This window comes from Centroberyx affinis, unplaced genomic scaffold, assembly GCF_046629955.1.
Source record: "Centroberyx affinis isolate AG114_WGS23_722 - 3 ecotype Tasmania unplaced genomic scaffold, CSIRO-AGI_Caff_v1 ptg003023l_1, whole genome shotgun sequence".
Taxonomy (NCBI): domain Eukaryota; kingdom Metazoa; phylum Chordata; class Actinopteri; order Beryciformes; family Berycidae; genus Centroberyx; species Centroberyx affinis.
This window is the reverse complement of record NW_027281120.1, coordinates 5,946-25,164: the sequence shown is the minus strand read 5'-3', so window position 1 is coordinate 25,164 and position 19,219 is coordinate 5,946. Positions and strand designations below refer to the sequence as shown.

General features: G+C 39.6%; 1 protein-coding gene across 1 annotated transcript in view; it reads right to left on the bottom strand.

Annotated features, from left to right (window-relative positions):
• The window catches only part of LOC139659153 (astrotactin-2-like), a 169,443-nt gene extending 153,163 nt beyond the window's left edge, over positions 1-16,280 (bottom strand). Inside the window, exon 1 of the mRNA XM_071537373.1 lies at positions 16,035-16,280. Within this exon, the coding sequence (XP_071393474.1) occupies positions 16,035-16,280 (246 nt within the window). The remainder of the gene's footprint in view (positions 1-16,034) is intronic.
• Between the last annotated feature and the right edge of the window lie 2,939 nt (positions 16,281-19,219).

Sequence of the window (19,219 nt, the reverse complement as noted above, 5' to 3'; positions counted from 1 at the left end):
TGATTTACCACAAAATGTCATTTTGTGAAACGGCATCTACCATCTCAAGGGAAATTGTGAAAGTGTAGGAAGAGAATTAAAGAAATAAATACAGCTTGTTAGCTAATGGGGCTGAACTGTACTGTGTTAACAGCACTATTCAGTTAAGAGAAAGGAACCATCTAAAAGGTTTGACCAACTGTGAGGAAGTTCACCAATAGTCAATAGAGGACATGTCTGATGCATATTTAGTGAAGATGTAAAACATGAATCTCATGAATTGGCTGGTGGCCAGCCAGAAGTGAAAGAAGGATGATGGTAAAACAAAAGAATGGAGGAAAACTGGATTGGAGTGACGAAAAATGTGCGTTCTTCTGAACAGAAGGGTTAAACAACTATACAGCTCAATTTGAAACACATAGAAAAGACAAACCGAATAATACACATTTCTATAAATATGCTTCATTATTGGTAAATAGCTCACATCCAATATCGAATCACCAAGATCCTTTGGCGACCTATATATACAATTTGTCTCTTACATACAGTACCTCTAGTACTTGGACCCACAGAGAATATTGGCTCATGAGTCAGCTGTTAGTTAAAACTTCCCAGCACTGCGTGCTTGGACCCCTAATTACGGGTTTGTACAGTGCTTAATTTGTAAATTATGAGGTCCCACAACACCAAGTGGTCGGTGTTCCCGCGAGTCGGTCTGGAGGGAAAAGGTCCCAGAACATATCAAGACAACAAGCGCATTGGAGGCACGGTGGTGCTCAGTACAGCCATATAGCTTACTGTAGACCTAACAGCCTAAATATTACTAAATGACTGACTACCGGAATGCAGGTAGTCCAAAACCACAAGGTGCCCAAATTAAGCACTGGGTTTGTAGAAAAGAGCATTTGTAAGCTCTAATATTTCACTATAAGTCCCATCCCATTTTACTAAATTTGCAAGAGAATCCAAGAAAACTGTAATATGACAATAAACTTGAAGCATGAACATGGGTTACACGAAGACTTATTACCACAGACAACATTAAGTTATGAAGAGAAAGGAACGAAACACCATGTTCCTTGTTCCCTAATTGCATCGTCAGTCTCATCCCCAGTGAAGTAGCGTATGTCATGACACTAATGGCTCTGGTTAAGCAAATTCAGCAGGGCAGTGAGGCAGGCCATTCATTGACTTGCATAGATAGGTGTCAAATACGGGCTCTTGTTAATTGTTAGTTACCTCAGTCATGTTTATCATAAGCTTCCTACAGTTCTTCCTCTCCCTTGACATAGCATTCTGCTGTATAACAACTGTGAGCAGTTGGTGCCCTCCTGGACTGACATCATTTGGTCCTCTTATCTCACCATTCTGTGGAATGCACACTTACTGCTTACAAACTTGCAACAGTGGACGAAATGTCAAAGAGCTGACATTGAAAGTTGTGTAAGTTAGGACAAGGAAAACGTAAAGTCATCAAACTAGGAATATGTAATTTTCATGAAGTTAACCTATCACATTTGCATGCCTCATGAAGGCAGCAGGTTCTAATTACCCATATCCCTAAATACAAGTAACACTATTGTGCTTAGCAAGTAAGCCAAGATGTAGGCAGTGTGTTGTCCCATGTCTTTTGATATACACTGTGCTCTCTCTGTCTCTGTCTGTTTCTCTCGCTCTCTCTCTTTCTTTCTCTCACTTTTCTTACTTGCAATATACAGAACGGTAGTAAAATGCTGTGATTCTGAGTTGTCCATCACAGGGAAAAATATTCTGTTTTGTAGCTGTATTACTATTAAGATGTACATTTTCAAGATAGATCTGATCTGACAGTTATCACACTGACTGATGATGCATTCAGGTGGATGTGTATAGAAAAGCAATACCCAGCTTTTTCCCCTTTTTTGATTTGGCTGGTTTTGTTTTGGCTTTAAAAAAAAAAAAGGGACAGACAGATATTTGCATTCAAAAATTTGGCCATACCACAAAAGCATGCCCATGCTACAGTCTCAGTATCAGCTTCAGTTTTGGCAGCATTTCATTGTAAGGAAGAGCTGTAGTGTCTACCATGATCATGAACACAAGAGGAATCCCCGTAGAAAAGTTTTTTGGGGCATGTAACCTCCTGGGATAGATTAGTTATGAAGACAATACAATGCGTCCACCAACCATTATCAACCCAACAAGGCATAAAATGGCTGATAACAACACTGAGAAATACAGACCTCTTTCTATACCTTGGCAGCTTTCTATCCTTTGAGGCTGGCAGGGATCTACCACTGCCTGCCAGCTGATCTATTGCTTGATTGAGGAGGGTTTTTAAGACCATGTCCTACACATCCTTACCAAACTCCTGGGCTAGATAAATAAAACTTACTGTTTATACAGATTAATCTCATCATATTGCACGAGCCAGCCATACCCAACAACAACGACTGTTCACACCCTCTCACAGCACAACATGTAATATGGCCCTAAAATTAGCATCTAAAGCCACACAAAAGAACTATAAATCACTGACCCAAAGGAACACGATAATTACCAAGTGATCACCAGTGATATATTTTGATTACATGAATACCTTACTTTGGCTTTACATCATTTACTTTGTATCACACAGAAAGAAATTCACCATGAATATATACTCAGGGAGAAAGGGAAGAAAATCAACAATGGATGATTTAATTTTGAGAGTGCTCTCCACTTGTCCTCAGAACTGTAATCAACACATAGTTTCCACAAAAGAACCACACTAATCTATCTAAATCTAATCGAGACATAAGCTTAGAGCCCTGACATTTAATAGCTTTCAGCTAACATTAGCCCTATCACAGTGCCCACTTAAATGTCACTGATGTATTTCACTGTAATGATGTCAGAGGAGAGGATATTCATTCCCTCACGTCTCAGTCTCATTACACAATTGTATCACGTAAAGAGCAGAAAGCTGTTTCTATTAAATCAGTTTAATTTGAATATTTTCTAAAACGAGAACACCGTGAAAGAGGGAGAAAACATCACTTGTAATTGTCATAATTGACATAATTTTGAGCAGACATAACAAAAACACCGCTTAAAGCCATGGATCCTGTTGATGTTTTGCTACAGGAAAAGAAGGTACAGCCATAGTGGGTTGAATTGTTTATTCAACATGGTCTTATTGGAATGCTTTCCCCTTTAGTTTGGTGGCTGACTTAATGAAAAGTTTCTCTCTATACAGTTTTTTGGGAAGTCCAAAAGCTCTCTATGCCAAAAAAAATGTTTTCAAATATTACCACAATAATTCTAACACCTCAATCTTCTGTAAAGGATAATACCAATGCATTTAGGTTTAAGTTTACCCTGTATTATTTCAGGTGTCAGCGTAGTTTGAGATATTAGGGCTCGTTTTCCAAGAAGCCATTTGCTGCCATTCATTTTTGTATAGTATGAAAAACAACTTCCAACAACTTGAAAATTGCCAGAGCTAGATAATACATCATAGCAAATACAAAGTTTTAATTTGGTTTTGTCAAAGTTTCTCTGTTTTATTGTTATTTCGCTGTGCCCAAGTGTGCACAGGTTTAGTGTTTTCATATCAGAGAACTCTCATTAGACCAGAGAATATTTCAGGCTCTTTGATTGGATGAGCAAGGCCGGAGGGCATGTGTTTCATAATGTAAACACAGGATGTAAACAAAACTTTTCACCAATTGCTGACATCCTTTGTGATTACATTACACTCTGCTTACTGTCAGACACCCTCAGGAAGAAATGGATGTCTCCACCAGGAAATAATCCCTCAAAAACATGTTGCCTTACAAACTTTATGGTCACATCCATGTCTTCTTGTTTTGGGCGCCTTTGTTAGCCGGGACAGCAGCTTATTAGGAGTTCAAGCCCGTAGGGCTGAAACCTTATTTTTTTTTGTTAGGATTCTTCTTTTTCTTCTTCTTTTTCTACCCCAAAATGATCTGCACCTCAATGACTGTAAATCCTAGAGCAACTAAATTTAGTGGATAGGTGTCAAATCTCCCCCAGTACATGGTGACGCTCTAACAAGCAACTTTACGTTTTGTCCAATAACTCCTGAACCCTAGGGTTTAGAATATTTTTTTTCTCTCAGATTCCTTCAATCAAGCCAAATCCATTGCACATTATGGGTTTTCATTTCTGCCATGATAGTTTTTCTGCCATTTTGAATCTTATGCAAAATCATTTTTTTCTTATTTCTCACACAAAGTTGATCCAATCTCAACAAAATCTTACACACAGCATATATGGACTGATGCACAAAAGATGTTGATGGCGAACATGTGAAAACAGGAAGTGAGGAATAATTCCTAAATGCTTGATGCTAGAGCAGCCAAACTTCAGATAGATGGAGCCCAAAGTGTGGCTGATCTCATTTGATCTGGCCAAAATCCTCTGACAGCAACTTAAAAAATAATAATAAAAAAAATGATCCTAGAAAGTCACCACCAAATTTTACACAAAGCATTTCAACTGTCAACATCATCTTTTCATCACAGAATTGATTGATTGATTGATACTTGTAACAGTTTGGTTGTAAAACGCAAAAGAAACAGCAAAGACACACAAACAAGAAGGGAGCCATGTGTCCTTAGAGGCGGAACCTCATTTTTAACGAAGCTGAGGTTACACAAGGACACAAAACAAAGCTGAAAATATAAATACTCTACCAATTCAATAAAACAATATCACATCAAAGAACACTAATAATAATAATAATAATAACTTAACATAGACACCAGTAAATGGTCTAAAACTCTAAATGACAAAATCAGTATTCTCCTTTAATGTGGTCTGACACTTTCTTAGCCAAGGCAACAAAATATGCTTCACCTGTTCTCTCTACACCCTCCTGACTCTCAAAGTGACCACAGCAAGGTCACTCCACCATCTACATAGACTGAAAGCACACCTCATCAAGGTCCACCACTGCCCTCCTAACACACCTCGTCCTGTACCTGATTAGGCTTAGTTTACACAACTTAAAAAATATATATTCTTCTATCTTCTTCTTCTATTTCTTAGCATAATATTGTAAATCTTTATTACTACTAGGCAATTATGGTGACTTATTCTACTGTTTCTACCCATTATTAAATGCTTAAATCTACATGTAAATCTGGAAAAACGTGTGGAACCAACCATTGTATTTATTTATTCGGACATTTAATCGGACATGTTTGACCTTGTCTAACACAACTGTCACGTCCAAATCTTTTGAATAATGATGTTGTCTTTAAATACCAGAAAGGAGGCACATTCACTTCAAAGTGGTTGAAGTGAAGTTGAATTAAATAATTAGTCTAAAGTCTAAAGTGTTAAACATGCTGCTTGGCAGCTTAGCAGAGTGTACTTCTGTTTCCTTATAACGAGGAACAAACTCATAATGAATAAAGTGATGACAGGAAAAATACTTCAATCTACAATTTTCACCAGCTTTTGTTTGAAAATAGATCTGATGTCCATTTAGCATCATTTTGTCTAATGAACACTGCCTGCTGGATTTAATGAAAAAGAAAAGACATGGCAAAAACACATGTATATATTATCCTGTCAATATTTATTGAAGCTATAGGCTTTAGTAACATAACAGTTTTTTTGTGTGTATTCTAACAAGCTGGCAGATGAATAATGACTGATAATTCAGCCATAAATGTGATGTGTGAATAACAATTAGGAGATACATATTGAGCGGACATGATGAAAATAAACTTTATGCATGGTACTAAAGAACAATTACCTACTTGGGCAAATCACTTTTCTAATAACTCTTAATTCTAGAAACTTGACGTTAGCCCCTTAAGCTCCTGGCTACCAATCAAGTTTTAATTAGGACTGATTTTGTATTCATGGTGCAATAACACGCACATGTGTACAATTAAATTAACCAAAAGGTGGCTGAAACAATTAAAGTTTGACTCAATTAAAATGTAACTCAGTCAGACTTTAATGTAATAATTGAAAGTGTCCATACCCGGAGCAGCATTATGTCTGCTAATGCCAGCAGCGTAGGCTGGAAATTAATTTCTGTAGCTCTTGATTCCAGAGGAGCCACAGTTGTGGTTGAAGCTGTGGGCTTTCTGTGCCTCAGTGACCCACCACACTGGTGGTCATATATCACAAGTGACTGGTTAATTATAAGGAGACCATTTCAAGCGTGTAGGGTGCACTGTATCTCTGTGCATATCTAGCACGACAGAGATAAGAATAGTAGCCCTCCCTTTACATTGTGTAAGCTCAGTGATATTAAATGACCAGGTATAAGCCGAATCGCATGAAATCAGCCAGAAGGATTTAAAAAAAGAAATACAAATTATGTTGTTTTTTTTATGTAGAGTGGGTTGGCTAACTGAAGTATTTGATGTAACATCTTGATAGTCTATTAAAGATGTCCAAGTTCCACTTTGAGTAATATGCTTGGCAGTATGGACACCAAGATCTCAGGGAATGGAGGATTATGTTCTGTAACATGACCTATGAAAGACTCTAAACTGCCAGCCTTTACTGCATCTCATTTTGGTAAAATACTACCTGTCCTCCCAATGAACCCAAACATGTCATTTCTCTGAAAAAATCTCTCCCCACTTCCACACTGCTACAGACAATTCAACTGATTCCCTTTTTTCTTCTGAACTTCACATCCTAATTCCCATTGTATTATATCATTCCCAGTGCTGATGAGCAAGAAATGCAAACAACTATGCCTCACCTATGCTTCCTCTTTTTCCAATACTCCAATCACTACGTTGCATCATGCATCGTGCGTCATGGATGGTTTCTGGTCTAGAGATTCCACTGAGCAGAGAAAATTGCTTTTTTCCTCTCTCCTCTCTTGGCTGTCAGATGGAGGCTTTGTTTAAGGCCTGCTGCAGTATATCTCACAGGGTTGATCAAACAATGAATGTGACTCCGTTGTGGAGGCAAAGTGGTTAGTGTTAATGTTAATAATTCCATGCATCGTCTTACTGCCTCCTGCTCCCCTTTCACCAGGCCTCTAAAGCATCTCTCAGAAATGGCTTCATCACTATCGATTACATTTAATTCCGATGGGTGGTTCTAGCAGATTTGTTTATGTGTGTGTGTGTGTGTGTGTGTGTGTGTGTGTAGGTCTGACATTCTCCAACACTGCCTCCAACAGTGCCATTTGCCCAACTGTATGAGGGACAAATCTTAAGCTCTACTAGTTTATCAAGTAGATCAAAAGATCCTCATTCTGTCATAGTTTTTCAGTGAATACTAGGACAGAGGAGTCCATAACACAGAGACTGAGACCACAGTAAGGCAGTGATACACAGTAGCTATAACAGAAACTAAGCATTTCACTTATGCTGATATATAGTATTCTACTCTTGCAACTATTTACCAACACAGTTTGGCTCCTGCCAGTTAGCCCCTCAAGGGAACAAATCAAAAAGAACCAAGCAAAAGAGAAACAACAGACTAACGGCAGAACGACAAAAAGCCAAGCACAACGATCACCATCCTTGCAACAGTTGTTGGAGTGTGTTTGATCGTGTTGACGGCAAGGATGAGAGCACAAATCACTGGTCTCACATAAAGGCCTCTAGGCAAGGCCGGGGAATGGTACACTTTTGTAATGCAGAATTGCAGTACAATGTTTACGCAATAGGATAGTATAGGCAGGCGCATTATAATACCTTCCAAGACCAATTTGCCTCAGCCTCAAACCTGGGATAGTGTTGACAGCAGCTCCCACTGGTATGACAGAAGGACTGCTTCAGGACAAACCAGTCTAAATGACAATTCAGGGTGACAACCTCATAGGGTTAGAGAGATGAGAAATGGAGAGTACATTTTTTTTTAAATCCAGTCTGTGTATTTACAGAATGTGTTTTGTTTTTTTCTAAAACCTTTGCTGTTCCAAATAATATATGTACTAGGGCTGTGAAAATTAGTTTAACGTGTAAAAAAAATTAATGCGATTGACGCAGCATTCGTTTACTGATTTGTAAACAGTAACTTGATAACACGTCTTCTGCTGCTGCACAAAAGGTGACGTTATTACCTTTTAAGTAACGTTAGTGGAATTAGGTCATTTAAGGCACTCGCCGTGGACTTGTACAGGATCTGTGCTTGTTTTCCCACGGTGGCATCATGAGGCATTTTCAGGTCAGGCAGGTAGTCAGTCTGTCAGACGCACTTCATTAATAAGCCTCTAGAGGGGGCGCCGTGGGCCTATACAGGATCTGTGCTTTTGATTACTTCCTGTAGTGGCTGACCAGCCAAGTCATCCTGGCTAATGATGGAGAATGACAAGGATGGAGTTTTAGGTGGGAAGTTTCAGCTGGCACTTGAACATGTAGCTATAAAGAAATATGTCTTTCAAGCTGAAGTTTAATGGTTTGGATGGAAATGACTGATCTGTAGCTCACAAGGGATAGTCTGTGTTTTCAATTAAAAATATGCCATTAAATAATCTTTGATTTATAATATTCTTGCTTCTACATGGTGATTTAGTGATTAATTTGGTCAATCTACGTTTACAACAATATTCTTTCTTACTTTAATTAAGTATTTTTTTTATAAAGGGTATATTTAATACAAACAATCAATACTCAGCCTGAATATAGAGGGGATTTGATCTCTATATTCAAGCTGAGCTCTGCAAATGACTAACAGCATAATGCTGAAATACTACTAGTACCAAACCAAGACAAGTCAAAACAGACTATTCCATATCAATGCCACTGGCAAATTGCTAACTAACAAGCCAGCAAGCAACAACAAACAAACCCACACAGCCAACAAATAAAGTCCTCAATTTCACCTTTAGTAATATTTGATTATAAATTGAACTCTATCTCTATATTCATAATAGTGCAGTACCTAATGACTGAGAAAGTCATTTCTACAATAACTACTGAAAAACAGATACAGGACATTTCCCTTTTATAAAGTAAAAAAAAAAAATTGTTATTTGACAATGTGATTTTTATTTTTTTACATTTTTCATTAGAAAATGAAACAGAAGCAAAGTTTAAAGGTCCCGTATTGTGGAAAACGGGATTTCCCTTGCCTCTTTGATTATGCTGGATAGCGTGTATCATGGGGCTCTGAGATTCACTACAAACTGTGGATCTCTTACTCACCATTGTGTATTATACTTCAAAGTGAATTGGCCTGCTTTATGTGCATGCCGCATCAGTCATTGGTATGTTTTGATTTACAAAGCCATTCTTGGCAAAATCCCTACTTACTTATCATCTCTTTTAAACTTGAAATATGGAAATTACAATCTCCGCTCTCAGGACATTCTGCGATTTGCTGTTCCCAAAGTCTGAACTGAACTGGGAAAGGAAGCTTTTAGGTTTTCTGCACCTACTGCATGGAACAATCTACAGTCTGATCTTAAACTTCAAAACTTAGTAACCCTGAATGATTTTAAAGCTATGGTGAAATCTATTGAAACCAGGTTGTCTGTGTGCAAATGTTCTCTCTGATCATTTTAATGTTACTCAAATCTATGTGTTTTCTATGTGTTTTTTATGTTAATTTTTTGTTGAAACTGTGTTGTTGCTGTTCTTGGCCAGGTCTCCCTTGTAAAAGAGATCCTTGATCTCAATGGGACAAACCTGGTTAAATAAAGGCTAAATAAATACATAAAAAATTAAATAAATACAAAATTATGAAGGAGTTGGATGTGCTATCTAAACATTGTAAAAGAATCAAAATGCACAGTAGCCAACTAAATCCATAACACAATACATATTAGAAAACCAAGCCTCTAAACAAGCCGTTTGGACTTCCATAACGTTGTGGCATCACAAAGGTACGCTCATTATCATTTTTGTAATTATTATTTATTTGTTTATTTATAATTATTCTTATGCCCACATTACTGTACGATAGTGTGACAATATGTATATCTACTTACTAGCACTACAATAAAAATCAGGCTTGCAGAAAGGCACACATCTATGAATGTTATTTAATAAAGTTGAGACCTAATAGGCTACTATAGTGCACTGATAAGATTAAGGCTCAAAATAAAATGTTGCCCAAATTCCCTCTTTGAGGGAACTTTAAGTTTGTACTTTTTTTTTCAACTTGTGTGGGTATAATTCTTTGGGGAAAACAAATAATATGTGTGTGATATATGCTGAGAGAGCTGTTGACAATAGAGAGCAGATGAATTTAGTTGGTATGATGTCAAGGTGGCTGGAAGACATTCTCATGAGTGAAATAGTGTCTGTAAATTCCTGAAGAGAAATCACCCTAAACTGACTCAGAATATCTAGATGAGGACAGGATGCATCAGTAAAGAAAATAGATTGGGAAATCCAAGACCGAATGTCCTTAATCTTATCTAAAAAGGTTAAAAACTTTTCACAGTCAGCATTTGAGAAAATAGAGACACCAGGGGGAGCAGGGTACACAAGGCAATTAACAGTACTGAACAAGAGCCTGACATTATGCTGATTGGTAGTGATTAGCTAAGAGAAAAAAAAACTGCTCTTGCATCTTTAATGTTTTGGTTCTTTATATGTTGGTAATAGAAGCTTAGTAATGTCCCACTTCTGTTCAACTCTTCTATAATCCTTTTTTCAGGCAATAGATGCTTTCATTTATCTAAGGGCATAAACTGATGGATTGGACCAAAATATGACTGAAATTTGTAAACACGGAGGAAACATTTTGAGCACTTTGACCATTAAATATGTGAGAGTGAACAGTACAATTAAGAGACCCAAAAGTCTTCCAAAACCAGACAGCATATTCAGTCCAACAGTAAAAACTAAGTCTAGGTATTGCCATGGTTATGGGTTGGGTCAGAGACATGCAGTTTTGAATTAAAAGACTCAGAAATATTTTAAAGGTCAGTGGCAAAGCCATCAGATGTATCATCAATGAGAACAAAAATCGCCAGAAATAATGATTTTGTGATTTTTATGATGCAGCACAATAGAGGATTAAAATTCAGATAATACGGCAAGAAGCTAGCGTTAGGTTTAGGGGGTGATAGACAACCACATAAAGAATAGGATCTGTACAACAGACCTTGAACACAACCTCAAAGCTAGATAATTCATCACCACCCCGGCTACTAGTCCTGAGAGAGCTGATAAAATCATAGACCCCATTTACACCTGGCATTAAAATGTGTCTTGAGTGATTGGATATGTATCTGGCTACGCAAGACGCATTTTTGATAATAAATGAAAATGTAATGTGGATAAATCACATCCCAATACAATCTGGATGCATGAAATGTCAAGTGTAAATGACATAATACACAGGGGGCACAATTCAACCAGCTGGCTATGCTCAGTTGGGAACAGAAAGTCTAATTTTGCGGAGGCAATAAAATCATTTAAGATAAAAGTCTTATTGGAGAGTGATCTCACATTAAGAAGAACTGGCACTACATCAACAGTCTGAGGAACAGTGACTGGAGGGGCTTATGCAATAGGTTGAAGGTTGCATTTATTGAAGAGGTTCTTTTTGTTGACAATGAACAATGTGTAAGGCCTGACACTAATAAAAACTGAAATCTGGTAGGAAATTGAATTAACAGTAGGACTGTAAAGGTGGGAAGGTGACGAGCTAGTCATTTCCTACATTACATTGTTGTCAGTCAGCCAGGGCATGGGCTCAGAGTCAGTTCCATGTTGCACTTTATAAGGTGTTTGTCTGCTATATTTGGATGCAGGCGACCCCAGGCAAAAAGGTCAGGCCTGTTCCAAAATGCTTTGAAGTTGTCCAGAAATGGGCTTCCCAACAAGCAGCAGTAGCCTTTAAGCCAGATATGTAGCTGGCAAATATGGCTAAACTTGATGGCCCATGGTAATCGGCCAGCAATAGTGCAGCATTTGCCAATATCCAGTATAATTAATAAGGGTTTTAAAATCATTCTTGAGTGTTTCTGATTACTGAGACTTGGCGTTGGACGTGAAGGGATGGTTAAGAGAGGAGAATCTCTCCAACACCTGGAGCCTATTATTCAGCCACAAAGCTTTTAGATGTGAGGTATATGTGCATATGTGATCATTTATAAACATATAGAAAAAAAATTACAGCATTAAAAATATAATTTTTGGGAGCATACCATGGCTCAATAGATTAAAACCCACGTACTGGATGTGACCCACATGGCATGTCCACTACATCCCATCTTTCCTGTCACTTTCTACTTTCTATTTGATTGGACAGTGTTCATTGCATTTGTAAAACTTCCATTAGGTTCAGACTATTTTGATACATTTCTAACATAAATCCATGTATCTTTTTATTAGGAAGCAAGTGGTCTCAAAAGAAGATAAAACAAACTCCTAAAACAGACAAACCTTTTCACTCGTATCTGCAGGGTTGTTAACATGCCACATGCATGGCTTGGCTTGGCTTGTATTGTTATATTGTAAACATGTAAATTACCATCATCGGGTTGCAGCCTTGAATACATTTAAGAGCTATTCATTTAAACTACTGTATTTTGAGACAGTGGATCATGCACTGTACATGCACAATAACAATGAATGTTAAACAATAATTAAAAGCTATTTAATTTAGTATAATGAATAAGCATTGTTAAGGTTAAGAGTCCGGAAAAACATATTTGCATAACAACTATATATAGAAGGCCATGCTTATAAAACTCTGAAGTGAGGGCTAAAGCAGAGCACTTTCATTAAAAGATGAGTAAAATAGCAAGGACAGTGACCAGCCTAGGAGAGTTTGTATGAGACTGAAGGTCTGCTGAAAGAAATGCTTCCCTTGGGACAGTAAATATGCCTTTGTAAGCACCATACTGTACACGCATAGTCAAAGCTGATATTTTGCTTACGAATGTGAACATTACCATTCTATAAATTACTTCTGTCGATGCATATAATTCAAGCCTGGACGGGAAACAAATGTTTTTTGTTACACCTTCCAGTAATTCAGTGTAGATTCAACAACATTTTAACCTGTGACAGCACCAAGTTGGCTCAAAAACATAAAGGAATAGCCTAAGTGATTGGCACATAGTAACAAAATCTGTCAATATCACGATACCGGAGAATTTTAATTTGTTTAAAACTCCTAAAAGATTTTGTCCAGGAAAATGACAGTCAATGTCAGTTCATTTTTTTTGTCAAATCCACTGGGTTAAGAATAAGATTAGAAAACACCCATTAGAAAACAAAGCTATTTGATCTCTGTGTCAGCCAAGGGTCATTTCAACCTGTGTGCTAATATTGATATCTGCCCCTGTCTACCAAAGAGAACTCGTATCCCACTGCTAAGATATGATGGAGAGACCATGTAGGGAAAGGGTGGTGAAAAGAAGTGAGACAGGGGAGAAGATTGCATGAGTGAGTGAGAAACCGACAGCTCAATGCCAAAAGAATAGAGCGCTCAGACTCGATCCTGCCACAGAACTGACAGAATCAAACTTAATGATGTTCACTCAAAGAGCCAGGAGACACCTAGGGGCCGTGAGGCCAAACCAGTACACCTTGTTTCCTGTTCTGGCTGCCTGGATATGCTTCCCTTCTCCCTTCCCTCCTACCTTGCATCTTATACAATATTGTCTCTTTTTTATACAGATTATGTCAATCCACATGCAGAAATCCCCATTCACATGTACACAATAAAAGACTGCATGCACATGCGCTCAAACTGCACACATATACCTGGAAAAATACACATAAACATGCTCAAGCACATATACATCAACAACATACCACATACCATTATCCTAGAAACTCATATCGAGCAGAAATCAAATGCTTAACGAGGAGAGATGGGCATTTCAGGGAGGCATGAAATAAGGATGTGCTTCTGATGTGATACACAGATAGCCCCATGAAACCCTATCATGCTCACACAGGGAAAGAAGTGGGGTGGGGTGTTAAGGCTCAGGTAATGTTTATATTCCTTGGGCGAAGGCTGGGGTGTTGTTCAACCAAGGGTAGAAGTTGAAGGGGAGAGGGTTGGAAGTGCCAAGTAAAGCAGGTCAGCAGTGTGCGGACAGCAGTAGGATGTATGAGAGGGAGGGTCACCTGAGGACAGTGAGAAGCAAGAATGAAACAACAAAGACAGAGAGGAAAAGAAGAAGCAGGTTAGAGAGAGATTGAGACAGAGGGAGAGAAAAGGCAGAAGTTGTAGTGAGAAAGAGGGCAGTGGGGGGCATAGTTAAAAGATGAGATGAAAAAGAATGAGAGGAGAGACGGTGCTAGAGGAGGAAGTGGGGCTGCAGGCATGAGAGGGTAGAAGATGAGAGAGAAAGCGGAGGTGGACAGAGCAAGTGGAGAGTGAATGGAGAAAAGCAGGAGATAAGAGGGGAGATACAGAGAGAGAGAAGGTGGTGGTATCTGCAAGGAGAGGTGAAAAAAGTCAATGATAGAGTAGGTGCGAAACATGAGACATGAAGACTGAAAGTTGGAGATTGAAGGGAAAAGTGAAGGGGTGAGGTTGAGAATAGAGACTGGGGGGATGGACAGACCTATAAAAAACACAGCAAGGAGAATGTATAGCGAGATAAGGAAGCTAGAGGATTAGAAAAGTATTGGCATTAAGAAAGGTGAGATGAAGTTACAAAAAAATAGGCAAGCAGAGAGGGAATTGTCCACTGAGAGATAATCATGTGGAGAAGTGAAGAGAGTGCCTTAACAGTTAAGTCCAGAGGGAGTTAAACATTTTGGCAAAAGAAGGCCATAGTGTCTGGGAGTTGGGTTCTCAGCTGAAATAGAGGTGTGTGTGTGTGTGTGTGTGTGTGTGTGTGTGTGTGTGTGTGTGTGTGTGTGTGTGTGTGTGTGTGTGTGTGTGTGTGTGTGTGTGTGCGTGCGTGTGTGTGTGCACGAGCCCACACATGCATTCATAGCTGGTACATGCATTCATGCCTGGTTGTGTCTGTGTGCGTGCGTGTGTGCGTGCGTGCGTGCGCGCATGTGTGAGAGAGTGTGTGTGTCTTGCAATGCTGGAATGAGCCAACACCTTCACCACCATGGACTGTGTCCTTTCCCACAGGGTAGGCCACTGGGGAAAACTACTAGAGGGCAGATATCTCTCCAGTTATGTGCTGTGCACCTAGTAAAATTGTCCGGCATTGTCCTAACAGACACTGACCTAGTTTTGAGCTGTTTTAAGCAGAGGAAGACTAGAGGAGCAACACAGCCTGCTGGGACTCTCTGTGGCACCAGACCATGAGTACCTCACTAGGAACTTGCAAGTGGAACATACTGGTTAACTATTTGGAACTGTTGAATGAGGAGAATTGTTGGAAGTTGGATTTCCTTGGATTCTACCGGTATAACCTGATGTCTATCTCCCAGAGAAACCCGGAAACCTGGAATCCCAACTCGGACCACCCCCACTTAGTCTCACTCCCTCTCTCTTATGCTCTCTCCCTAGAGTGTAGAGTAGACCTCCAAAGGAGTCCCGGAAGTGTCCCGACCGAAAAGAAAATCAGTTTCATTTACACCACCGCCCCTTTTCTTGCATCTTTAAATAAACTGACTTTTATTTTGGGCTCACACCCTGACCCTGGCTCTCCTTATGGCCCAGTCCCCAGACACTGGAAGCCCGATTCAGACCTATCCTCTTTCTCTTCTGCTCTTTCCCTAGGCAGAGTAGACCTCTGCAGGAGCCCTGGAGGCACCCCAACTGGGAAGAACCTCAGTTTCACTTAGACCCCTCACCCCTTTCCCTGCACCTTTTAAAAAAAACCTCTTATTTTGAGCTCACACGCTGACTCTGGCTCTCTTTATTTCATCTGTTGTGAAAATTCACCTCCCACCAGGCCAGGTCCCCACAGTGTGTGTGTGTGTGTGTGTGTGTGTGTGTGTGTGTGTGTGTGTTTGAATCACGCAGAGAAGCACAGATGGCTAGTAGAGTGGGATACAGATATGGGCTGCGTGGGAGTTTATTTTCTTGTCTAGAGGAAGTAGTTTCCTCAGGGTGTGGAGGGAGAGGTCAAGAGAGTGATGTGCACATGTCCAGCAAACAGAATATTAGACACCAGTGTGTGTGTGTGTGTGTGTGTGTGTGTGTGTGTGTGTGTGTGTGTGTGTGTGCGTGTGCTTTCTTAGGTGTGTACCACATACCATAACTGAGATGTGAAGCAGATGCATATGTTCATGTAGGACATGAGCTGGCTCCCGGGCCGTGGGTTGTGTCGTCTGTGGTAGTAGCTCAGACTCAGTCATGGACACATGGAAGTACAGTGTTCCATTTTCCAGCCATTGCTGCTTCCAGTGTACCTGGGAAATATCTTCTCCTGTACCTGACATCTCTGTGGAGAACAAGGTGAGAGGGAGAAAGGGAAATAGTGAGATCAAATGTGAAGCCATAAGCAGTTGACATTTAAGCTGTGTGTGTGTGTGAGAGAGAGAATGCATGTGTGCTAAAATCTGTGTGTGCATATCTGTTATTCTGTGTCAACAAAAAGCACATTAGTCTGTGAAGTATAATCCAAAGTTCAGATGAGAGTGTTAAGTTATGCATTAGTATTCCAGTGCAGTGCTTCGTCTCGATGCACGTCAAGACTCGACTGCTCCCAGAAACCCGACTACATCAACACAGGACCTCTTCGATGACTGGAAATAGACTAGACTTCTAAGCCTGTTATCATAAGCTTTGTTATGCAGTCAATATGGTAAAGATTGTCTATTTGTAATTGCATTGCTTAGATTTACTGACATCTTTATGATGACAACTTTTTCACCCAGGTTATCAGTCAGAGATTTTGTCGTAAATCCAAAATTGATAATTGGCAAGTGTCATAGTAAATCAACCATCTCAATCAATACAGCCACACGGGAATTATGAAGAAAATGAATCATCGTTGGCAATGTGTTATTCCTTTACATTTGTTTATGTTGTGGGGCCAGAAACAGGCAGTACAGTCTTTACAAATGGGAAAAAGACAAAGGCTATGTCACTCTGCTATTTATCAAGCTCGATTCAATTTCACTGTCAATAGCAGTTGTAGAAATGCTGTCTCACCATGCACTGTCCTCCTGTTATCTCCATAAATCATCAAGCATCTTGTAAACCTAATGAAACATTAGCTCCAAGCCACTGCTGACATTAGCATAAAAGTGTACAACATCAAAGGCAAGCTGGAAACATTTAAGGGAAAAGGATTTAAGAGAAAAAAAATGGCAAATTTGAAAAAAATAAATGACCCAAATTGCAATTTAGAGGGCAAATGGCAAGAAGAGAGGAAAAAGAGGGCAGGGGGATTGCCAAATTACCTAGTATGGATAATGGCGCAAGATTGTAATGCTATAATGCTATCAACTGAGGGTAGTTGTTCAGTAGATGATACTGAGAAGCCTCAGGGAGCTTCTGATTGTGAGGCTTGATAGAGTATTTGTCATGTGGCTGGGTGACAAGGGCATAGACATCTGCTGGTCCCTGATCAGTGGCAGGTACCGAATGATGGATGTCTTTCACTGGCAATGGTTATTAACCTGCTGACTCTGGGTCAGTGGACATGGGTGGCAGGGGAGGGTTATGTGAGCTCTGCTCAACAGTGACCCCACCCCACCCCCCACACATACACACACACACGCACGCACACACGCACGCACGCACGCACACACACAGGACTTCAAGGGCAACTGGGAAGTAGGACTTTTTTCCGGTTTTGTCTGTAATAACATTCCTTCATAGCCTTCATATAATGATAATACTGCATTATTTTTAACATATAAACAATAGCAGTCATCATTATCTTTTCTAATAATGTAAATCTTTCTAAAATGATTTTTAGAAAGTAAATCTTTCTAAAAAGATTTACAAAACCTTCCTTTAAGCATCCTTCCCCCTTGTAACTGGCCAGTCAGAGGGTCTATAATTTTGCTGACTACAGCCTATGATACATTTTTGTAGGCTGTGAAATTCTAAAATGCTGTCACTCGTTATGTTTAATATGTGGATATTCAAATAAGGAGATATGCTGGTTGACCTTTGACCTTGACAGTGGATGAGGCTTTGTATGCTTCATTGTATTCATGTCGGCTAACAGTGCTAGCTAACAGTGAGGTGGTTCTTGCCATCTGTTACTGTTTAAAACAGAGCTTCTATAGCCATCCAGCTCCTGTCAAATTTACCTTTGAACTTTGTTCACATGCTGTATGTGTTTCAGATACCTTTAAATAACTCTGATCATGGAGAACACTGACACTTACTGTACTTTGAGCCAAATCAGAACAAAGTGATTTTCTTGTGAAAAACTGAAAAAAGCTGAATCTTGCAATAATAGAACTAATCAAAAGCGGGATGGATGGACAGTAACAGTGATGGTTTCCAGGGTCTGTTACTGAGCTCTTAACTACTGTATGTAGATGAGGAAGCGTGGTACGAATGCTATTTAAAGACAAAAGGATTGTGTGTGTGCGTATGTGTGTCCTTGTCTTTTGTGAGAGTTGTCATTGGGCACTAAGCCAGATGTTACCAGGATATAGGGGTACAGCCGCAAGGTCTGTTTGTAATTCATTAGGAAAAACACTATTTATGTGTGCACGTGCATAACTGCACGCACACATGTGTATATATGTGTGTGACTAATGCCTGTGCGCTCCCAGCAAGGACTAAGTCCAAGGACAACCCTGAGGAATGCCATTGTAACCACTTCACACCCCCCGAGCAAATAGGAAACGTATGGCAAGGTTCACTCTGTGTGAACCACAAAGAAATGGTGACATACCTTGAGGTTGGATCCTTAAAGGGTAATACATAAAATTTTGAAAACTCATGTTATTCTGATGGTTAATCAGCATTGTGAACATAAAGCTTGGTTTATACTCAGTTCTGAGAGGATTTCAGAATTGCCCTGAAGTTCGGATGGGGCTTCTGTTTGGAGAGAGGGAGGTGTGAATCAGTTTGAAAATGTGACTCTCCGAAACAGTAACGTCCAAACATGCCGCCACCTCCGCAGCAATTGGCCAGATGTAATGAGGTATGAAGGGGGCTCGGAATTGGAGGGAGCCGCAAATTTCTGCCTGTACTTTCTCCTCAGAACAACTTCCGGTAAGCTACTGTGTAGACCGTGCAGCACTATTGTATTCACCCTTCTCGGGCACTTGGCTGTAATGGTCTTGGGGGATGTGTATTGTATTATTCATTGCATTATTCATTCATTGTTTCAGACTTTAAAAACACACAAAAACAATAAATTTACTTGTACATTTTCATTGCTTCGCGAAACATGAATGCATTTGCACTCTCGGAGAGGGTTTGTCTGTATCCTCACCTGTATGATTCCTCCCAGCATGACTATAAG